This window comes from Impatiens glandulifera, chromosome 6 (genome assembly GCF_907164915.1).
Source record: "Impatiens glandulifera chromosome 6, dImpGla2.1, whole genome shotgun sequence".
In the NCBI taxonomy this organism is placed as follows: Eukaryota; Viridiplantae; Streptophyta; class Magnoliopsida; order Ericales; family Balsaminaceae; genus Impatiens; species Impatiens glandulifera.
The window spans coordinates 49,440,048-49,465,275 of NC_061867.1; the positions used below are offsets into that span (position 1 = coordinate 49,440,048).

General features: G+C 28.3%; 2 protein-coding genes across 4 annotated transcripts; both read right to left on the bottom strand.

The window, feature by feature from the left end:
* Positions 1-2,225: 2,225 nt before the first annotated feature.
* LOC124944038 (autophagy-related protein 18h-like) lies at positions 2,226-9,762 on the bottom strand. Of its 2 annotated transcripts, none has more exons than XM_047484496.1 (9): positions 9,341-9,762; positions 7,703-8,161; positions 6,580-7,017; positions 5,835-6,074; positions 4,963-5,718; positions 4,705-4,874; positions 4,145-4,239; positions 3,583-4,074; positions 2,226-2,681 (listed from the first exon to the last, which is right to left on the bottom strand). In XM_047484496.1, exons 1-9 carry the CDS (start codon positions 9,512-9,514, stop codon positions 2,677-2,679), a joined length of 2,829 nt encoding a protein of 942 aa, XP_047340452.1. In that variant the 5' UTR covers positions 9,515-9,762; the 3' UTR covers positions 2,226-2,676. The 2 variants fall into 2 exon arrangements, with proteins under 2 accessions (XP_047340452.1, XP_047340451.1); XM_047484495.1 differs by having other exon boundaries at positions 4,696-4,874.
* Positions 9,763-17,674: 7,912 nt separating this feature from the next.
* Positions 17,675-22,250, bottom strand: LOC124942173 (receptor-like cytosolic serine/threonine-protein kinase RBK2). Of its 2 annotated transcripts, none has more exons than XM_047482627.1 (9): positions 22,125-22,250; positions 21,809-21,900; positions 21,344-21,733; positions 20,065-20,316; positions 19,820-19,974; positions 18,735-18,814; positions 18,508-18,643; positions 18,276-18,425; positions 17,675-18,008 (listed from the first exon to the last, which is right to left on the bottom strand). In XM_047482627.1, the coding sequence occupies exons 2-9, from the start codon at positions 21,861-21,863 to the stop codon at positions 17,838-17,840; spliced, it is 1,389 nt and encodes a 462-aa protein (XP_047338583.1). In that variant the 5' UTR covers positions 21,864-21,900; positions 22,125-22,250; the 3' UTR covers positions 17,675-17,837. The 2 variants fall into 2 exon arrangements, with proteins under 2 accessions (XP_047338583.1, XP_047338582.1); XM_047482626.1 differs by lacking the exon at positions 22,125-22,250 and adding an exon at positions 21,991-22,047 and having other exon boundaries at positions 17,676-18,008.
* Positions 22,251-25,228: the final 2,978 nt, after the last annotated feature.

Consider the following 25,228-nt stretch of genomic DNA (forward strand, 5'->3'; position numbering starts at 1 on the left):
CCTTATATTAAATTTAAATTTTAAATTAAAAAAAAAAACATTTCTTAAAAATCCTAATACAATTTTTTTATCCATATTTTTTTACAAATTGGATTCTTATACATAAAAAAGATTTATAAGTTCCTAGTCAAATACAAAAATAAGTGTATAACATTTATTTACAACATTTTATTAATTATAATGACAATCTTCTTTCTTAATAAAAGAATGTAAGCCCATAAAATAATCTCTCAATTCATCGATCTTAAAGCATTATTTTCATTATACCTAAACTAAAACTATTAAAAACAAGTGTAAACTAAAAAATAGTTTGAAATTGGCTTTAGATTAAAAAAAACTTTAAAATAGTTCTAGTTAAAAACAAACATAAATTTTAAGTTTTTTTTAAACGAGATTAATCGGAACAAACTTAGTCAGAATCGAACTTTCGTGTCTTAATTAAGTCCCGAATTCTTTGACACTTGAACTACTTTTGAGGTTAACATAAATTTTAAGAAAAAAGTTGTAAGTATTATACAACTAACTCAATTAGATATATAAACTCATAAAAATTTATTTAGACATATATACTATTAAAATTTGACCTACTAAATAAGGTTAATTTTATTTTAAATCTAATCTTTATTAATTAAATATTCGTTTTTTTATTAATTAATTAATAAATTTATCTCCTTTTATCTATTTTTTTTTCTAAGAATTCTTATCTCTTATATCAATATTTTTAATTATTTTAATTTTATTTCTTCCTACTATTTTTCTTTCTTCAACAAATAGTTAAATAGTTCAATGTTTACAACAAAACTCTATAAAAAAAATGAAAATAGATAAATGAAATATAATCAATAAAGAAATAAGAAAGAAAGAAATAAAATAAATATTTAATTAATAAAAAAATAAGAAAGAGAAAAAATAAATATTTAATTAAAAAAATATTAATTTAAAAAAAAAAACTTAAGTATGAACCATTTATATGCCTAGCAATAAACAATGGTTATCATAGGAAGTTCATTCTTTGTTGAATATTGTAAAGTGGATTGTTGGGAATTACATATTTTTCTATCATCTTGAGGATTATCAAAATTGATTTGTTTTTAGTTTGACAATATTAATTGTCACTTTTGGGTTTGATAGAATTATAGGAGCTTAATCTTATGTTTTTAGTTTGTTTGTAAAGTTAAAAAAAAAACTTTCTATTAGGTTAACCCATCAAAACACTTTATTTATCAACTAAATTTATAAATATAATTACTTTCCTTATATTAAATTTAAATTTTAAATTAAAAAAAAAAAACATTTCTTAAAAATCCTAATACAATTTTTTTATCCATATTTTTTTACAAATTGGATTCTTATACATAAAAAAGATTTATAAGTTCCTAGCCAAATACAAAAATAAGTGTATAACATTTATTTACAAGATTTTATTAATTATAATGACAATCTTCTTTCTTAAATAACCTCTCAATTCATCAACCTTAAAGCATTCTTTTTATTATACCTAAACTAAAACTATTAAAAACAAGTGTAAAATAACAAAATATATATAGTTTGAAATAGTTAAAAACAAACATAAATTTCAAATTTTTTTAACCGAGATTAATCAGAATAGACTTAGTCAGAATCGAACTTTTGTGTCTTAAATAATATCCGATCTTTTGACACTTGAACTACTTGTGATATTAACATAAATTTAACATAAATTTAATGAAAAAAATTCATTTAAACTTGTGTATTTGTAACTAGTAAATGAGTTAATTTTTTTTTAATTTAATATTTATTAATTAAATATTCATTTTTTCTTTCTCCTTTTTATTTTTATTAATTAATTAATAAATTTATCTTCTATATTTTATGTCTTATATATCAATATAAATTATTTTAAAATTATTTGATCTTTTTATAAACGAATGTATAAAATAATTTAATGTTTACAACCAAACTCTATAAAGAAAATAAAAAGAAATAAAAGAAATATACTCAATAAAGAAAGAAGAAATAAATAAAAAAAAAATAATATTTAATTAATAAAAAAATAAAGAGAGAAAAATAAATAAATATTTAATTAAAAATATTAATTAAAAAAAATAAAAAACTTAAGTATGAACCATTTATATGTCTAAATGAGCTTTTTCATAAATTTTAAATTAAAATTTGAAAATACAATGAAGACTTCTTTATGGTTTAACACCAATTATACATATGACAATTGTTACAACACATGAATCAATATCCTTAAAAAAAATAATTCAAATTGAAAGAACTGGCCAACATTTGCCAAACAAACCATTGTTACAACAGAATGAAGCTTTTCCTCATTTCTCCACTTTAATTTTTTTTTATCTTTTTCTTGAAAATGAAATATTGTTTACACAATAACATAAATCAATCCAGACATACAAATCATTTCTAATGTCTAGTGTGTAATTTACAGCATTTACATGAGAAGAAGCATTAGAATGAAATATATATATATATATAACTTGAAGAATAAAGATCAGGCCATCTTTTTTCTCCTTTAAATAAAACCCCATCATCATCAACCAAAAGAATGTCTGGGCATTTCTTCCCCAGTAGTGTTAGTAGACATCATTTGATTCATATATATTATATTATATTTACCTTTTTCCGATTGTTCTTCGCTCAAATGGGGATCGATCACACATGGACAGGAAATCATCAGCCTGCATGTAAATAAACTCAATTGCATCAATCAAACAGGTTAATAGAATGGACAATTTCATAACCTAAGTGATCGAATTAGTCTTTCACAACAAATTACAAAAATAAAAAACACTATAATGACATTTATATATGTATAAGATCCATATATACAACAACAACAACAAAATAGTGTTTCAAAATGGATCTTACATGTATCAACCTAAAGTTACAAATCATGGATGAATATACCAGAAGACCCTTATTTTATTCTTTGTAACAACTCAAATAATCTTGGATTAAACAAACCCAAGATCTCATCAACCAATCAGTCAATCAAATATTCCATCAAAAATATCAATCAGAATATCAAAAAACTCTTATTTTTGTTCTTTTTAACATTTTATAAATAATAAATAGAAAAGGGTGTTTTGGTCATTTGATCCAAATAACTTACCTTCTCATCAAACAATATTATTTTCAAATAATCCAAATAACTCAATGTCAAGGAAAACCACAAAAAAGATCCAGGTTTCTAGGAAGATTCCTAGACAGCTAGGAGAAACATCCAATACAGTTTCAGAATAAGATGTGATTTGAAAAGCAAAAACAATAAGAGCTTGTTTGATCTTAGGTTATTTGAAATACGTAGACTATTTGAATTCAAATACAAATTTACGGGGGATTGTTTGATTTAAAAATATATAATGTATAAAAGAAATAGTTTAAAAAAGAAAATGAGAGGGATTTAGTACATTGGTTGATGATTTGAAAAATATGAATGATGAGTAGACTGTTGATACGATATTGGGTTATTTGGAAATAATCTGAAATAACCCACATCAAACATGGCCTACGTGCCAATAATGAAGCAAATATTTCATCAAATTCTATAAAATGGATGCTGAATAAAAAGGTACTTACTCAAGGACTCGCCTTCTTCAGAGAAAGAGAAAATACCACCGAGCATATCATCACTTTCCCCATCTTCCTCCAATTTCTCTTTTAGGCGAGGACTGTCACCACTATACAAGTTACTAGCTTCTCCAAGTGCAGATCCTTCATCATGTGTAGAAGAAGCTCTACAATATTCCTCGTCAAAATAGTTTCCGAAATCAAGCGGTTCATTCATTTCTTCATCCACTGGCCCCTCATCAATTATATTCATACTCGAATCAGAACGGTTAGAACTGTTGTTTGAAGATTCACTAGTCACAACACTACTAGAGGACTCAACTTCTCTGGCAATATTTTCAGCGTTTGTTTTGGTGAGTGGAAGAGATGGCATGAGATCTTTTACAGGTCGTTTCACATTTTTCGTCTCATCGATGACAATAGGAGATTCAGAGAGATCCATGGGCTCTGAGGCTTCCATCTCTGCAGGTATTCTTAATGATGCTGGCACATACAATTTCTCTAGCAAAATAGAAAAAATAATAATTCAGATAGTTTCAGTTGATGTTACTACTAAACGAGCAGAACTTACCACTATGAGAGCTGTAAGATGGAGATGAAGGTTTTTCTACGGTAAAGCCTCCATTAAAGCTAAGGGAAGAGGAGTATTTCTCCCCAACATAATCCCTGCAGAAGACACAACAGGTACACGATGATGAATGAAAAAAAAAATAGTTCAAAAAATAAACGTTCTGATATTCTAGGCATATCATCATAATTGGGAAACTGAAGAGCAAAATATTGAAATACTATGGCGTGTTATCAAACACAACTTAATCTAAATGATGAAGTGCTTATTTGAATGAAGTTTATTTGATAACTGTTATTAAAATGACTTAATTATTTGTGTTCAACTCAAACAAAGCAAAAAAAGCATGACTTAATTCGGTAAGCTATGAATGACTCTTAAACTAGGTAATCTAGTAAAAGCATTCAAAAGACAACTTTAACCAATATGAAAATTAATAAAATTACGTCACAAGGTAAAATAATATTTTAAGTATTTTCCCAACAAACTACAGAACAAGCTGATACAATATTAGTGCCAATAATTGGTTGATTCAGAAATATAAAATCTATTACCTGCCATACCTCGTGTCAGTCTGAATACTATGATAACGATCAAGAACAGGCAGCAAGTCCTTCCGTTTGATCTCAACCTCATTAATAGGGATCTTCTCAATTTCCATCTCCCCTTTGGAAATATCTTCAGTTGGATGTTGCAGAGCACCCAAAATGGGGCTCATTCTAAAGAAATAAATCTAAAATTATAGATGAAAACATCGTTAGCACTAAGAAAACATAAGTATATTATATGTTTGCACGTGCAGAGAAGGAAGACAGACATACCTTGGACTTCTGCCAAACTGGTAACTTCCCAGACCTTGTCTGCACTTCAGCATTAGATAAATACCAATGAGAATGTTCATTAGACTTCAGCAAGTCTTTCTCCTTAATAATATCACATTCTTCATGTTTAGAACCATCTTTAACAAACTGAACATTAGGAATTCCATCAATTTTCTCGGCTCTTTCAGGCCAGTCTTCCCTTCGACAAACATCCCAGCACTGAACAGATTCAGATTTAACCCGCAACAATTCCTCTTCCTGCATCTGCATTGAAGAACCTGTAACAGTTCTTTGAGCAGAATCATTTTGTTCTCCCCCCACTGAAGGCAGAAGGTTATACTGAACCAAGTTACCAGACGGGGTATAAACCAATAGATGCTCTAGGACATTTAAATTTGAGGAAGTAGATACAGAGTTGTGAAAAACAGAAGCAACAATGCTAGTTGTTGGAGAGACCTTCCCAGTTGCACTACTCACAGTATTTAGCCACCCAGAATTACCTACTCGTATCCTGCTAACCACAGAGAGAGTAATCGGTGAAGGAGGTGACGAATGCTGGTTTATCGCAAGAGATGATGGAGACCACCAAGGTTGAGATAGTATAGGTATGAGTTCTGGCCCATCGAGAAGAGATTTCTTCAGCTGAAGACCGGTCTCTCCACCAAAAGGTGATAGAACGAATACATGACATGTCCCCTTTGATGAAACAACAGTTATCCACTGACTATAGTGGCTAAAACAAATGTCTTGAATAACCTGCTCAGAGAAACGTCCAGTAGAGGCTCAGAGAAAATGTGTAACAAAAGTAAAAAAAGAAAAAGTGAGGAACCTGTCCAGAGATTTTTATTTAAGTAAAAAAGTGAGGAACCTACAGCTGAAGTCATTCCTCGGTGAAGTTTGTAAAGGTGGACATGAGATGAAGTCCAGTCATTGCTGTGGCTTCCTGATCCATTTGGAGATGGAAAGATGCGGAAGATATTAATGTTGTTCCCATGTACAGATGCAGTGACCAAAAGAGTCCCACTTGGATCAAAACACAAAGCAGATAAAGGGCTAGTGTGAGCCCTAAACTGGCAAACGACAGCTCTAGATACTATATCTTTTATAATGACCTGAAACATAACATTTGGTAAGAATAGGCCAACTCATTTACATAGTTGCTGAAATGATCCATAGGCATTTTATTTCTGAATCAAAAGCAACATTAGTTAAAAAAGATAGAAAATCTTGTCAAAGTACAAGAAAAAACAAAATGTTCAAAATATTGTCAACCCACTATCCATAAACCTATGAGATGACACACACTTCCTTTTGATTAAGCCCTCAAATAAACATTAGCAGCTCGGGACTGCATCATGAAAAATGAGGCGTACACACTTCAATTGATGATCAATTATAAAGAGTAAAGATTTCTAGCTACGCACTTTCCTTTATTGCCTTACATGCTTGTAAATGAATTGTATAATACCAAATGCCAAAAAACAATTCAATAACCATAACTATAAACTAACAAAAAGCTAAAGAACACACCCCAGTGTATCTTTCAGCTGCTAAAAACAGAACTTCTCCATATAAAGAAAAACAAAAAAATGTTAAAAACTTGTCTGAAACACTTACCACTCCCGAATTGTCCATTTCAGTTGATTGTGCTGAAACTCTACCAGCTTTTCTGCCAGAGTTTGATCGTACGGGAGAATTGGAACCATCAGGAAAATGCTCATGATAATATTTTGACAAAGTCTTATAGCTCATATCACCCAAATTGACTATCCCAGAAGCCAACTGCTTACTTGACTCCATTGCATACCGTGCCATCAAGCTTCCAGTTCCAGGTGAAGTAGAAGGACTAACTCCAGGAGAGGGACTAAGACTTTGAGGACTTAATCTCCCTGCATTTGATAGTGGGTTGTTGGATGCATAAGCTAACCATCTTGGGCCTACTGCCATTGGGCCATATCCAATATTCACTGCAACAAGTCCACCTCCAACTTGAGGGACAGGATATGTAAGGACACTGAACTTGTTCTCAAGCGTTAGGGCATCAAAACAGTAAATCTGCAATGGATTTGATAAGTTTTAGTTAGATAATATAAATCATGTAGACTGTTAATTTGCAACACCAGGGGATATTGTTTCGGCATTGTACAATACTAACTGCGTGTTTTGATTAACTGGGGAAACCACATTGTTCTCTTGGAAGACAATAACCTAGAGGGTCCACCAAACTTAAAGTGCAAACTGCAATTCAAATTTTGACAAGATGGGTGAGCATGTATAGCATCTTCACCATTATAGAGAGCCAAGCAAGTTTAATCATCCAAACCAGTGATACTTCTATACCACCAACCAACTATTTTAAAGTGTTTGCTTACTAAGCAAGTGAATAACATTATTTTTAGAATTGAGCACATTAAATTCAAGGAACATTTGTTATGCACACAACCCCATTTGAACCAATCAATTTTTAAATTTATCTATGAGAAAATATAATTCCAAATGTTTTTGTTTCTGGATCCAGATGCAGAAATAGAAAATGTTTCCATGTAACTTTATTTTCAATTATCATATATTCAAAAATTAAAATTATTTATTGCAGTTATAACTAAAATAAGCACTACATACTACACACAAGTTCTTTTGTAAACTACTAAATCGTATTAGAAAAATTTACTACCAATTAATATGAATCTTAATGAATGCCACAGATGAATATCAACAGATAAATAGCAAAGATGCTCACCTGTGACGAAAGACTGATAGCTACTACCCGTGGACTGCATCTGACCATAAAAACAGTTGAACGGAACCGCAGAACGTGAACATAAGTGTGAGACTTCAAAGAATAGAACTGAACAGATGAGGGGGAGTTAATAAAGTTTCCACTTTGCAAATCTGGGTAGCTATTTCTATTTGAAGTATCTCTCGCGTTCAGCACTGAACCAGAGCTGCTTGTTTCATCACTGGCAACAACCAGAAGGATTGGATGTGATGCTCTGAAACCAGCGTCGGTGTCTGATTCAGCAGGGGTAGGCTGCATCTGTAAGAATGTGACAGGACCATCACGCCTTGAAACCAGTTCAGTGACATTAGAAGTGTCTTCAACATCAAGAACTTGAAATCCATTGGAATAGCCCAGTAATAGGACATGCTTGAGACAAGACGAACCAAGTTCTAGGTTGTCAAAGGAAGCCCAAAGGACCTGTACAATATAAGATTGTTGAGATTTCTTCATACCTTTTTTCTGGGCTAAAATTGAATTAAGAGCATCTTAGAGTTGACATAATAGCCTTAGAAAAATTATGGCAACATAAGCACATAATATGACTGGAAGTGCCTGCCTTCTGTAGAAGCAGTATAGATATGGAACTCAACCCACTCTAAGAAACAAGTTCTGAGATAAATTAAGGGGAAGATACTAGCAGCAGCAATAGAAGAAAAATAAATAATTTGCATATTTCAGTTAGGGTCCAAACAGAAGGCTTCTACCATTATTAAACTAAGAGAGGCATATGCAATTGGTTATTATTTGCAACTGATGCTTATGATTATAAGTTACTAATAATATGTGCAGATTACTACAACAAATCAAGTTACATAATAATGGATGCCAAGATTGTTAGAAAAGTAAAAAGCATTGCATTACATTGCATTGCCAATCAGTGTCCTTTCTTCATAATTTAGTGTATTTATAGATTAAAGAAAAATTATCTAATCTTTCATAGATTCTGTTCTGAGTAAGTGTAAAACCTGAGAAGAACTAAGAGTCCAAGATCACCACTAGAATGTATGTTACCAGATTCACCATAGAAAAGGTAGAAATAAGCCTACACATAAAAATTTGAGGTGTTTAGAACTAAAAAGTAGCACAAATATAAAACTAGTCTCCAATCCATTTTGCCTCTCAAAATTCCTCAATTGGTTCTACTTATTCAAAGCTCCTACATATAACATATCATTTGTAGTAACTCTTCCTGACATAGGAGTTATAACAAACAGATTATTAACTAGGCCAAAGTTTAAGGTTTTGTTGCTCCTAGAAAAAGAAGCAAGAACATCTAGAAGAATAATCTTAATTTTAGTAAAGTGCTTGAATCTTCAACCGTCCAAACATATAGGTCAAAACATATCCATAGGCTGCAGTTACTGAACCTTAACCCAGAGGACACAAACATAGAATGTGGGTTCCAATAAAACCAAATCAACAATTTGGCTTACTCAAAGACAGAACACAACATTCAATAATTAACAGTCAATTTTACTTACAAATTCTTGTTTAAACCTACATAAATTTAACCAACTAAATCACACAATAATCCCAATAGAAACGACAAGATCAATAAAAAACGACAAATTGTGATCAATAAAATCAAAAGAATACCTGTTCTTTCCTTCGATCATCAGAATCACCGGAGATTGAACCAGCAACAGATACCCCAGCAGACCGAACGTTGGAAGAAACGGTCTTTACGCAAGAGGATATAAATCTGAGAGAATTAGGGATAAACCCATTTCCAGCGGCGCTTTTTCCCGTGCTGTCTTGGTTTCTCTTCATAATCAAACACGATGTAACCGGAAGGTTATCGCCTTACCGGATTGTGCTGTCCTCTCTTCTCCTCCAAATAATACCGTCGCCGGTAATAGACGATCAGATGATTGCATTAATTAATCGACGATTCAGGGATCGGTACACAGAAGAGATTAACACCGACGTGAATTTATCTTTCGCAGTTTGACCTTCAGGAGACGTTTCGTTTTCTCTCTCTTTCTCTTCTTCTCTCTTGGGAAATTTGGACTGCTTGCCTGTTAATTGCGCTGTAAGCTGTTTTTGTTAATGTCAAACACGTCCTCCTTACAATTGCCAGAAATGTCCATTTTCACCCTCATAAATTTGTCATTTCAGAATATAGCCACCTTGATAATATTGTCTTTTTCTATCTACCTTTTCTTTACTTGTAATATTATTAAACTACTAAATTAATCATATAATTAATTATACCAAATGAAATTATATATATTTATTGAAATATATACATACATTTAGGGATGGAAAATTAGAAATTAAACGGATCGGAGCGAAAAATGCGTTTATCATTTCGTCTCATTTTACCTCGGGAATTTTTTTACTATCATCCTCGTCCTGTTCAATTTCGGAAAATCTTCGCAGGACACCGTTATACCGTATTCTCTAGAAAAAAATATAAAAATGCTTAATTAAGAACAATTTTTCCTCGGTTTGACCAGTAATTGACCAGAAATGAAGCAGAAATTACATTTATGTTCTCCGCCCCGATCTCATATAATTCTTCCTCGAATAGTAATAAACACATTCAAATATATAACCACATCAATATATTTATTAATTTTTTTATTTTATAATAGTTTATCATCACTACATACATTCAATAATAGTTTTGACATTTTAAATATTAATTTTAAAATAATTAATTAAACAAAATAAAAATGTATGTAAACACAATTAAAGATGTCAATGGGTACGTGAATACCTAATACCCGCGGGTATTTTAAATCGGGTTCGGTGTCGGACATAGGAAGAAAAAAAAAGTACCAATCGGGTTCGGAGTCAAGGATAAAGATAGTGCAAAACCAAACCCGATACTCGTTTATATTAATAATAAAAATAAAATGTTATTTTATGAAGAATTAATATGACTTTTCAAATACATCATCATGATAAATATTATCTTAAATACATAATTTATTTTGTTCTTATCCACACTTCACTTCAACTTTATTTTTTAATATTTTCAAAAAAAAAAAAAAATTATAACTCTCTTCATTATTTTTTAATTCTCATCTTCAACTTTTTTTTTTTAAATAACAAAATGTTATTTCTCTTTATTCTCTTCCTCTTCGTTCTTTAACTTCTTTCAAACTTCGTTCTAATATGTTTTTTCAACTCTACAATAAAGAACATAAATATATAGGTGAGTTAAGTAATATTTTTATTTATTTTTTCAACATTTCAATTTATTAATTTTAAAATAATTTATTATTTAATAAAATTATGTTTCTTATTTTTCAATTTATATAATCTTATAAAAAAAATTAATCGAGTAATAGGGTACCCATCGGAAATCTGGTACTCGACAAATCAAGAATGGAGATATGAAGAGATACTCGTTGGGAATAGTAAATGATAATCGAGTTCGGGGACGAGTACTTCACTACCCGCCCCATTACCATTCCTAAACATAATATAATAATAATTTTTAAAAAAATTATTGAATAAAAACTTAAAAGTAAATTTGGTTTATGCAAAAACAACTTTTACATGATAGCATTAATAATGATTTTTTCAGTTATTTAAATAAAATTTATATTGGACCATAATTTATTACTTTGTCAAGTTTATTTGGTACTAGCGAGAGATTCCTTACATTTGTAAGGTTAAAAATAAAATAATAATTTTATCCTTACTTATTTACCAACTCACTTTAGTTAACCAACCATCTTATTTTTACGCACTTACCAACTCACAACAATATTATTCTCCCTCACTTACCTATTAACTTCCGTCAATCAACTAACATATTCATTAATTCCTCTTTATAATTATTATAAATTTGCACCACCCAAATCATCGATATGCAGAATGAACACTTAACTATTACACCACTTAAGATTGTTGATTCATTTTTATAAATTAATGTATGAATATATAATTTATAGGACTAACCTAAAATATAATTATTTTAAAATATATATTATTAGTTTAATTATTTAAAATGTTGAAGTTATATTATTAGAAATGTCACACGCTCATTAATTTTGAAGTTGATTTTAAAATATAAAGTGATATTAGTCTAGTTGGTTAAAGTGTTAAACTTTTATTTTAAATTTGTATGTTCAAAACTGGTGTATATCACATTTTTTATTTAATTTTTCAAGCTTATGAGTGGGCAGGTCAACCTACGATCCGGCCTAAGTATCCATTTATTCTCAAATACATATCTAAATTAATCATATCTTTCGATCCGACACTCCGAACAGTTTAAAAATTAAGCATTATATATATATATATATGAGGCTCAAATTAAAAAAAAATTCTATCAAATATATCAAATATAGGCCGGGTTCAATTAAACACAATTTTAGTCCTTTGAAGTTTTGTGTACCAAGAAACTAAATTTTCTTCTTTCTTACTTTAACTATTATTTTTCTTAATTAATTTATCACGTCGATAATTATAAAAATATTTAAATTAAAAAAATATTGTTTTTTCAATTAGCGACTTCTCTCCCCAACACAAATACATACATTCGCAATTTTGACCCTTTAAGTTGTCGCAATCAAAGATTTCTTCTTCAACTCCAAACGGTCGAATCTCATTTTGTTTAATCTCTTGTGACTTCGAGTGTATCTAATTGTTTGGGGAATTGAACGAAATAAGGTTTGGTGATTCGATGTTAAAGATGAAATTTTCGGTCACAAATGTTGAGATGGGGAAGTCGTGAAGTGAATAAATAATTTCATTTTTTTTATTTAAATATTTCTCATTTACACTAAATATCACAGGTTTTGATTCCTAATAAAAAGGTTTTGAATAAAAGCAGGACATTACCGTAAAATTTCATACTAATTCTTCGTAATGTAAAAAGAAAACGTCAAACTAATCATAAAAAGTAAAAATGTCATGTCAAAATAAAAAATAAACTTTTTATTTGGAACACGTATTATTAAAATTGTGATAGTTCGAACTTTATGGGCTTCGAACACCATTTAGTATAACTAAGTTTGAACTTGAAACATTTTAATTATATTAAAATTTTACATTTCACAAATTATTTATGCAGTTGGGACTTGATTTGAATGTTCTAATATGATCACATTTGTATACTTTTTGAATAATATAATTGCTTGTAATTCTTGGTAAATTTCATGTTCTATTTTTCATAATGACATTCAATTTGATTGGTTTGACCAAAATAAAGTATTTGACATATTTTGTATCATGGCAATATTTTATGTTTGAATATTCATGTTTTCCTCTTTGATGTTGAAATATGTTGAAATGAGGTAATAATGTTATTTTTGTATATTGAGTATTTATTTATTGTTTATTTTGTTTATTTTAAGAAATTAGCACTGAACTTATTTTGTCACAATTATTTGTATGTATTGGGTACTAAAAATAATTGCATTTTTTAATTTTAAATTTTAAAAGTAATAAATTTGTTAGTCCCTCTTTTCAAGAATAAAAATTTTTCTAATTTTGTCAAATACCAAATTGCCAATAAATATGTTGTTATTTTATAGCATGTAACGTTTATCTATAATGTTGCCATTTTTTGTCATAAAAAGTGAGAAACAATCTTTATCATTATCAATCTTCTTTTGTCTCTTTCTTTGAAATCGACTAGTAAAAACGTCAATTTGAACTATCAATTATTAGAGCCCAAATGAGAAAATAAAAAAAGCTATAATGGTGAAATACACTTCTTCTTTTACTTTTTATTTATTTATATTTTGAAAACATCATAATTCTCACTTTAATAACCTCCTTTTAATTTAAGATATTTTAGTAAAAATTAAATTTATTAATTTTAATCTCTTAAATACAAATTTTATTATTTAAATTACCTTAATAAGTTGTGAAAAATACACTTGATTTTGTTTAATTTGTTAAGAAACACTTTCGTTTGTTATAAATAGTTATATATTGTAATAAAAACATCTTACCAAATAACTCAATTAATGTAACATATTATTATCACTAAAAACATTTTAAGTTAAAGTATCATATAAAGTTGTATTAATTTTCTTTTATATAAATAAATTTCAAAAAAAACTAATCACCATTTTATCCATCCTCTCATTATTTACCTAACTCAATTTTATAATATTATTTAATTGTTTATAATATTATTTAATTGAGTAATGATAAAGAACGAAAATTTTGTGTCATGAACGGTGTCATAATGGTCTCGGGAGTAATGTTACAACACGCGATTATACTTTAATCTAATATGAGAGAGCAATTTCATTTTTTAAGTTCATCATATATTGTCATATCATTCCCGACATCATTCATGACACTAAATTCCGCTCTCTATCATTACTTTATTTAATTATTTTTTTAAAATATTATTTTCTATTATATATTAATATTCTTTAAAAAAAATTATAAAAAAAAGAGTAACTTTTTAACTGTTTATATCAAATAAAATTTATTTGCATAAACTCAATCAGAATAAATAATTTAAAAACAAAATAAAATCTTATCTAATGAGTAGTGAAAGATTTAATAGACTTTTTGTGTAATGTATATTGTTTTAACTAATTAAGGAAGGAATCGGAATATATGGCTATTTTGATATTATATATAAGATAAAGGATTTATAAAACAATTGAGCTAAAAATAAATGGCGTAAATTAAATACAAGAGAAAAATGATTACGTCACGACACAGGAAAGAGGAATATCTTAACTTAGATGCCAAGGCAATCAAAGAGGGAAGAATTGAAAACGTTTTATTTCTAACATATATTATTTCCCTTTAACTCTTACAATATCAACACATATACCCTTCTACTTTTATTAATGTTAAATTGATATCTCAAAAAATCATAAATATCCGGACTTTTGGGGATTTGTATCAATTGGAAAGAAAAGGTAGAATGTATTATTAAGAATGTAGAAAATATTACATAAAATTAATTTAAATTAAAAATTAATTAAGATTAAAAAAAATGGGACAACGGATTAAAGATTAAGTATGTAACCTACAAACACATTTAATCAGATGCAAAATTTGTCATCTTACATACTCAAACCTAAGAACTTAAGGTTAATATCCATTCTTATTACCGCTAAACTAGAAAAGGGAATAATTAATTAAGATTAGGTATAAATTATATATGTTATTCAATTTAGAGAAGCATGACATGTCAAGATTAATGTTTCATTTGGAACACGGTGAGAATGGATTCGAAAATAAAACATCTTTTTAAAATTATATCATTTTGAGTTATCTTAAAAAAAAAGTCATCTCCATTATAATTTTAGTTTTTACAAATTTAACATATTATTTAACATCTATATATATTATCATTTAATCGTTTTGATTGTGTAAATCGTTTTAATTATGTAGATGTTATATTGTATTATTATTTATAAATTAGTTTTGTATATGTAATTCTTTTTTAAAATCAATGAATGAGAATTAATTTCTTATAAAAAAAAACATATAATTTGAAGTGGACGGCCGATCAGGACGTTCAGATATACGAGAAGACAGAAAAGAGGTTCTCCACTCAAGGAACTTTCCCAGGTTTGTCAATTTGTTATTAACACAATAGTAAATAAATGAGTTAGGTCATATGTTTTCTGGCTCACTTCTCCTCAAATTTTCTTTTGATTCTTTTCCTATTACCCTATTTTCATCACCATCCCCTTAAATCTCACTTTTCACTCATTCTTTTGTCTATACATGTCATTGATCTTAATTTGTCCACAATCACCCATATTCATCATGGATAAAAATCCAATTGACATTGAGAATAACCCCAATGGTCGATTCTAACAAATAATTTTACTAAAAAATATATTAGACCACAAGTTGTTCAGAGTTGTATGGAAGGTAGATGAAAAACAAAAGAACATTGGAGGTCATCAAACAATCTACTTGCCTCATTGAAATCAATTTAAAAAAAATATGATATAGATTTAATGTTATCAAATGGACAATGGACGGTTGTGTAGCACCATGGTCCCTAAACCCTGGTCAGATCTATTCACTATGTGGATTTCTAGAACTTGCTATAATAGTACAAATTCATAATATGCCAAAAGGTCTAAGAGCAGTTACATTAAACTAATGGATACTCTAGGAATTAAAGTTGATATAAATGACAGTTGTAATGGCATACATGTATTTAATACCTTTGTCAAAATCAGAATAATCATTAAAGTGAAAGAAACCTTATTTAAAGGCTTTAATTTGGTAAGACCCAATTGGACAGTTTAATAACCAATGTCTTTTATTTCTTTGAACCAGATTTAGGATCGACTCTAGTATAAGCTCGGCAAGCCTTCGGGCTAAGGTAGCCCACTTCCCAGACAACTCATTTAATAAAAAAAATATAATAGTTAGTTAAGTTTATTATAATTTTAAACATAAATGTTGAAGCATAATAGTTATAGATAAAATTTTATAATTTTATTTAGTTATATATTAAAATTTCACATTAAGCAATTTTTTTTAAATTTTTTTTAAACTAGACTTGTGACAACAAAAAAATCCTCTTTTTTTCTACTGAGGCTGGACAGTCCAAAACTCGGAGTCTGTTCTGACCAGATTGATGTTCCATTTTTTTTTTATAATCATGTACATTATTTATTATAGAATGTTATTTAGGTAATAATTGAATGTTTTAAAATAATATGTTTATATTGGATTTAAAAAAATATTTATCTAATTAAGTTAATTTAAGTGACCATTTTATGGAGAAAAAAAATGAATAACAAAAAGAAAAAAAACTAAATGAATATTTTATCGGAACAGTTGAAGTGGGATGATAAAACTAGAAAAAAATGAAAATGAATGATCTTAAACTTTATAAATTTTTGATATTGTACATTTAATCAAATATATATAAAATCAGTGATAAACATTTTATACATAATTAAATTTACGACTATATCGTTGTCTAGAGTTATTGTTGTAAATGAAATCAATGACTATATCAACCAATAAAATGTTAATTATGAAAGATAAATAAATAAAAAATTAGGGATAAAGCAGGTGCATCAACATGTCTACTTTATTTGAAAACTAAATAAGTAAATAATAAATTATATAGAAAAATAAGGATATTAAGGGTCATGTTAATTTTCTATTGTTCAACAATTTTTTTTTTCCATCTTTTTCAGGTGGGCTTAAGCCCATCTCATACTAACTTAAATATTTTTTTAACATGTTAGTAATGATCGAAAATCATCCATGGCTTATCCAACAACATTTGTCACAGGTAGAAACTCAATTACTCGAATAATTTTTCGATTCGTGCTGCAATACACTAGTTTACATCGATGTTAGCTAGTAAACCTATTAGGAAATGAAAAAAAAATACTTAGAGAAAGCGAACGCTTGGAGAATATGAGTTGCTTTCTTGTTTTTGGTTAATGGTCAAAACTTATTTATATACCATTTGAGGGATCTTTCTAGATTCTTTTATCACTAGGATATCTAGAGAATTCTATCTTATACCTAGAAGTTCATACCTAGAATTATGAACTTCTAGAGAATTTTAGAGAGCTTCATGAAAAAAAAATCTCCAAATCTAGAATCTTCTAGAGTAGGTACATTATGGGGTTTGATATCTTTGGGCTTTCATCACCAATTGAATGGGCCGTGACAGCGTGTTGAAAATACTCCAAAGCCGAATTAGTCGACTTATGGACAAGCTTAGATAACATTAATTTAGTCCATGTTTTTTGTTTTGATTTCTTGGACAAATTAGATGTAATTGAAATGTTATTGTATTTTGATGTGTACATTTTTTCATAAATCAACCAGTTTATTGTTTTTCTTGTTTTTATCTTTCATTTCTTTCTACTTTATATACTTTTATAAATGACAATTAACATAGTATATCTTCAAGTTGATGACAACATTTCATAGATTCAAATTTCACATTTAACATGACATCATATGTACAAATGCAAACACAAAAATTGTGTTTGCAATGAATTCAAACACAATCTAATACGAATCTTAGCCCTTTGTAAGTGCTTGATGGGCACACGAAAACAATTCGGCTACTCAACCCATTTTAAGTACCTTAAAATAGGATGAAAAGTACATGCCAAATGATAATTGTCACATAATATGTCATCTTGAAGAACTAATATTTTCAAGAACCCAAAACAAGTCGTTTGTGCTGATTCATATCTTTTAAGTATCTTGTTGAATTATACTCTTCAGCATCCATTAACTCTTGTGAATAAGTTCTTTGAAAAAACTGTCTTTTGTTTTCACTAGTACACTCTAACCGACCATTTTTGTCTTGTAACATTGCAAGGACCTGCAAAAAAAATCATTGGTTATTTCTATTTAATCTACTAGTTAATTAACTATGATAACCCTTTCTCAATCAAAATCATTTATATCATGAATCAAAGAAATCTTAACCATTTCATCAAACAACAACATAAAAAATCAAATTATTTTAAGTATATATCCTACATCAAACAAACTCTTGATTATGATATTATTATCTTTATATGTCATATAAATAGTGCAATGATTTAACATTCTTTTATGCTCTCAATAGTTTTCAACAACAACTTACCTGGCCCATTTGAGGCCGTATAACTGGAGTTTGGTCGATGCAAAGCGAAGCGAGCATTATGGCTCGATCCATTTCTTCTGTGTCGTAAATACCATCGAGAGATGAGTCTACTAGTTTCTCGACTTCATTGTTGTCAAGAAAAGGTTTTGCCTGCACATAAAATGATATTATTACTTAGGATTAATATTTGGTTATTCTATTAATAAAATTATTTAACTTTTTCAATATGTACCCAAAGAACAAGGCTCTTCTTTGAATCATCCAAGGCCTCACGACCAGTTATAAGCTCCAAAAGTAAAACCCCGAAAGAAAAAACGTCAGTTTTCTCATCAACGATACCATGCATGAAGTACTCCGGAGCAAAGTATCTTTTCAATCGGTTGAACAAAGGAGGACGAGTTAGAACATATATGGTTCTGAGTTGGGTTTTAGAAAGTAAAGTAAAATAAATTTGTGTACCCAAATGTGCCTTCAAATTTTGGTACATTGTGATGAGTCCATTCACTTGGAAGCCACATTGCAAGTCCAAAGTCACAAATCTGTATTGGCAAAGGAAAAATTACTATCTAGTTAAGAAAAATGAAATTATTTCTCTCTCAATTTTATAGTTGAGAATGTAGACCTCTTCAATGAGTAAAGCGATGGTAAAACCTAAATTTTGAATTTTGATTTCACCCAACCAACTATACAATCTATTTGTAAAATCAAACTAAAATCTCACTTAATGTAACTAATCCTCAAAATAAATGGATGGTTTCTAATTGAAATCTAGTTATAAATATAACCACCAATTCATTTCTCAAATGAAACTATGATCTTACCTAACAAAATTTTGTACCAAACAAAAATATTTTAATGATGTTTTTCAAAATAAATTAGGGAATTCATGTTGATTGAGTGACACCTAGAAATTTACTAAAAAATACCCTTTCCCAATAAAAATACATTTCCAAGGTTGTAAAAACTAATTGAAACACTAAATCTTCAATAAGGAATTAATTACATTAGAAAGACTTTTTGCAAAAATAAAAGTACCATTAGAAGAAAATAAATAAACAACTTGCAAAATGATTAAGAGAGACCAATTTTGCCCATAAACTTTGCTCGTGTGCAAACTTTTTATCATACACTATACAATGGTATACTTTTGCCACTTAACTTAGCGTATATGCCGAATTTTAGCACTTCATCAATATGGAGTTATGATATTGTTGGAGTCAAGCCCAACAAACCTTTATTGGGTTCGATTTTTGAAATGTAATTGTGATTTTTTTTTTTTTAAATAAAAGAGATCGCTAGTTAATCTCAATTCTGAGGGCTAACACTAAATGACACAACTAATCATCCTTTGGTTATTTTTTTTCTCAATATTTTTTTACATGTTTTATACCCACGCTAGCACGACTAATCATATTTTTGGTAAAATGAGCATTTTTCGAGCACAAACCACTCAATCCTAATTCTTTACCAATTCATCAAAGTTTTCGATACAAAATTAGCATAGTGATAAACAATTTAACCTAAATACTTGTGGATTTTTATACCTGAGGTTCAAAGTCTTCGGTAAGCAAAATATTATCAGCCTTGATATCTCTATGAATTATTCTCCTTTGGCAATGTTCATGAAGGTAATAAAGACCAGCAGCTGTCCCTTTAATGATCTTGTACCTAACTGCCCAATTGAGTTTTTCTTTTGAACCTAAAAACAAATATTAATTTGTGTCATAATTAAAATCTATCATATGGGATTTTGAGAAGTAGTTAGTGATCATCACGAAATTAAACTTACCGCGAAGAAGAGATCCTAAGCTCCCGAGAGGAGACAACCTTAAAACGAGGTACTTTCCACCTTCGGCACAATAACCGATAAGTTTTGCCGTGTTTGGATGATTTACGTGGGCAATTGTTCCAATCTCCGATAACAAAGCTATTGTTTGCTCTTCGGCTGTCCCTTTGCTAAGCCTCTTAACCGCCACTAACTGCCCATCGGGTAAACATCCTTGGTAAACATCGGCATAACCACCTTTTCCAATAATGTTCTCTGCATAACCAAACATTTTAATTTTATCGAGTTTTTGACAACATAATATTTTATTTTGGAATTTCTCAAAATACATATTAAAATAGGTTTTGTATGTATGCACCCTTTAGGAAATGTTTTTGGAGCTAGGTATGAGAAAATATCAATAAATTTTCTTGAAACACTTTTTTTTTTTTGTATGGAAATATAACTTAATTTGACAAATATTTATAAATTTGTTAATGTTTTATGGTCCAAACCTAAACGATGCTTTAGTTCCAAAATACTATAACTGAGTTTGTGCAATAAAACATTTCTAAATATTTTTTAATTTAAGATGTATTTTGAAGCCTGATTTAAAAAATATTTTTTTTTAAAGTCAAATACAAATCTAGGTTCTTTAAAGGAGACCACCTAATGCCACTCAACCACTTTCATAATTTGTATAATTTTTAATGCTATAATTTTATATATCTCATTCTTTTAAAAAATAAAAAAATAGATTAAAATAAAAAAAATTCTCAAGGTATCCAACTTGTACTATACATATCTTCATAACTAAAAAGTGGACTACAAAAAAAAACCATATTTTTGTATTTTGTTTCCTCAACTCTATGAAATTACTTATATTACACCTTTTTTTTTTTTTTCCGTCTTTTCCTTTATTTTTATTTTTCAGATATTCACTTTAGAAAAAAAAAATATTCTATTCATTGATTGAGGTTAAGAAAATGTAGAAGTTGACAGTTAAATAATGCAAGAATCTAGTTTAAAAAAATGAGAAAATATATATTTTTTTTGTTAAAGAGATTGGGTGTATTTTTAAATATTAATAGAGTAAAAAAGAGAATTTGGTGTTATTAATGATATCCGAAATGATGTGTCTACACCACATAATTTGACTTAAATATTAAATTCTCATATTAGATTTAAGTCCAATCATGTGTTCACCTATCATTCCCGATAACATTCACGACACAAAATTCACAATTCACTTTCTATACTCATATTAATATATATATCATTTTAAAAAAAACTAAAAAAATACCTTCATTGAAGTCATTAGTTGCATCTTTAAGTTCAGACAATGAAAAAGTCTTCCAAGAACACCTAAGAATACAACAATCTGTGTCAACAACTTCTTCCTCCGCCGCCGCCGCCGCCCGTCTGCTCTTCCCTCTCGAAAGCTTCGGAACAGCACCATTAATGGCAGGAAAAGAAGACAACCGTTTCATCGCCCCTTTCTTCCATAACTTAAAAATTCCACCCCAACGTTTACGTGAACTTGGATTCTGAACTTCATTATTCTCCGACGAACTATCCGCCGGAGAAGAATCATCAAACTGATCAGAATCCAAACCTTTTATACAAGCTTCAAGAACACCTCGTGGAGAAGATATATTCTCCTTCTCTTTCTCAACCTCAAAACATCTCAAATCTATATATATAATAACAGAACATAATTAAAATGATGATCAATAAAGATTCATATTTCATATTTCATATTTCATACCATGTGCAGATATAGAAGAAGATAACTGGTTTCTGCCATTGTTGTGTTGCATCATCTCTTCATCTGCAAAGCTAACACATTTTCTATGTTTCCTGCATTAATAAGAAATGGGTTATTGTTAACTTAACGAAATCTTCATTAAAGATGGGGGATTTATCATTTACAGAAATAGATATATATACCGAATGTTTGTGAAATTTAAAGAATTGAATACACCCATTTGAGAGAAGAAGAGAAAGGAAAGGAAGAAGGGTTGAATGAGAAGAAATGAAAAGAGATGCAATATTATTTATTATAAGAGAAAAGTCATACGAACCAGCCATGGAGAAATGAAGGATGCCAGATAAGAAAAAGTGGGGGCGAGGAAGAAGATGATTTGATAGAACAGGGACAGAGATGAACATGGAGGAATGGTATGTCTCCTATGGCGGACCCAGTATTTTTTTTCAAATAATTTTTTCAATTGATTTCTTTCTACAAACGAGGAAGCAGAAAGAAACCCAGTATATAGGGAAAAGTTCAATTCTTTTTCTTCCTTTTTGACTCTATTTGTATCTTTCTCTTTCTCATATTTCTCATAGGAAAGAAAAAGAGAAGAGTCAAAGTCCGCATTCTTCTCTACTCCTTTCAAACATGCGCAATTTAATTTATTTATAAAATTAAAACATCTAAACAAGAATATTAATATTAAATATATAATAAATTTAAAAAAATTAAAATCCAAGAGCTTGTTTGATTTTTTGGCTAATTTTTATTCTAAAACTCAAACATTATATCAACAATTTAATCAATATTTTTATCAATTTAAATACCAAAACTACCCTATAATTTTATCCTCTCTAAGTCACTATTTTCTCACCTAAACCATATTCTCTAAACTCAAAGCTAAATTAGTCTTTAAATTTTAAAAATCAATTTTTTCTTAGTTTTTTTTATCAATTTAAGGGTTTTTAGGAGAAAATTTAGGTAAACCCAAAAAAACTTTTTCCTTAACCAAAACCCGCAATTTTATAATTAATATAGGGTGATTCTAAAAATCCTTAATAATAAGTGATGCAAATCGATTAAACCAATTATAAGGTGTTGGAAAAAATTTCTTTCAAATATTTTTATAAATTTTATATATTATTTTAAAATAAAGTAAGTTTAAATGATTCAAGAAAATAAGATAAAGACTTTACATCATTTTAGCTATAAACTTAAAATAATTTATAAATTTAAAATATTTTTAATTTAATAAGATTAATTTGTTTGATAAGAAGTATGAGATGACTACAAAATAAATAAATCAAATCCAAAATCTTCAACTAGGGTAAATATATTCAATTTTATCATAATTTTAATAGTTTAAATTATAATTTTTTCTTAATTATTTTTAAATCAGGTAAAAAATGGACCATTACCTCCTTTAGAGAAAAACCGAAAGTTTATTAGTCAACTTTCGGTTTTTCCCTTTGAAGAAAAATCGAAAGTTAATTATAAAACCTTCGGTTTTTCTCTAAAAGGAAAAACCGAAAATTTTCTAATAAACTTTCGTTTATTCTCTTGGGTGTCTAAGCCGAAAACTCTACGATATCTCTCGATAAATACATAATTATAATTACCGAAAAAGTCAATACCGAGGAATGACGAGAGTCACCTAAGCTTTCGGTATTAGGTCAATACCAAAAGATATAGGGTCATTACTGAAAGTTTTTACTCTCGGTTTAAACAATTTTTTAACCAGTGATATGACAAGAATTTTATCAAATAAATTAAAAGTCAGGAATTTATTTTTTATTAAAATATTTTAAGGTGAACTTGGGTTCATAATTACAAAGACCATTCTAACTTTCTTAAAAAAAAGATACTAAGTATTTATAAAATAAAGTTAAAATTCAGAATTACAAAATATTAAACAATAATAATCTCTGAACTTTGTTTTCAAATCAAATAGGCCCTAACGTGAGCTTTGTCCATTAATAAAGAAGGTTATTAATACTACATTTGTATTTCCATCCACAAAAATTTCATTTGAATAGATGAGTACTTTTTCTCTTATTACATGGCCAAAAATAGGTGGATTCTCTTATGAGAAAAAACATACTATATATGTTTTAGATGTTCTATAATGTAATTTCTATCTTATGGATTTTTACTACATTTAAAAAAAAATTTTAAAAAAATAATAATGAGTCATGATTTTCGAATCGTAATAGTTTCTAAAGAGTAAAAACAAAACTCCTGTTAAACAAAATTAATTAATTAAATGAGTTAATAATTTGAGTAGACTTTATACATGCGTTGCTAAAATGAGTGGACTCAATTATTTGTTTGTTCACAACCACAAGAACCAAGGAAGTTGATATTTGACAATGCCCATTCATTCATCTAATGATTAATTGGTGTTTTAACTTCTAACTATTAATGATGGATAAGAATGTTATTAGTGATGTTTTAGAAAACAAGTAATATTAGCTTAAAATAGTCTCACATTAATTTTATTGGATAAAATAACTTAGATTTATTTTTGAGCAATTATCTAGTTCTTTGTTCCGATCACAAGTATGAAAAAGTTCAATAACGTTAAAAATTACAATTTTTATCCATGTTATTGATAAAAAAATACCTAATTTTAATAAATATGTATTAATATCAACATAAAATAGTGACAGGAATTTGAGCAATAAGGAAAATATTTTCAATTGTTTGATCATTGGAATTTAGCTAGGTTTTTAAATATATTTTTTACCTAAAATATAATTAGCAGTTCATCCATCTAATTACTCTTCTTCTTTCTTAATTAATTATTTAAAATTAATTTATCATTCAAGAGAGAAAAAAAATTAAATGTATTTTGGTCTTTAATAAAAAAAAACTATATAAATATATATATAATTAAATTGTTTTTTTAGGACAAAACCCAAAAAAACAACATCAAATAGCTCTAATAGTACATTTATTTATGGTTGAATAGCAATTATCACTAATTCTTTCCTACAAGAAAGGACTAGGCATAATCTTGATTTTTACAAATTGTTAGCCACAAGAAAAATCATAAAAATGATTTATTTCTTTATGAGGTAATTAAATTAAAGGGAAAAAAACTCATTTAGACGTATGTACTTGTACAACTAGCTCATTTAGACGTATATACTAATAAAAGATCATTTAAACATATGTATTATCAAAAATTGGCTCATTTAGCCTCTTTTAGTAATTATGATTAACTTTTATTTTTAAATTTATATATTTATTAATTAAATATTAATATATTTTCTCTCTCCTACTTTTTCATTAATTAAATCAGATAATTTATTTTTTATTTTTTTAAATTTTAATATTAATTTCTCTTTTATATGTCATCTTCCTTTTTGTATTAGTTTTTATTTCTCATATTTCTTAAATTCTTATTTTTAAAAAACATTTAACAACTTATTT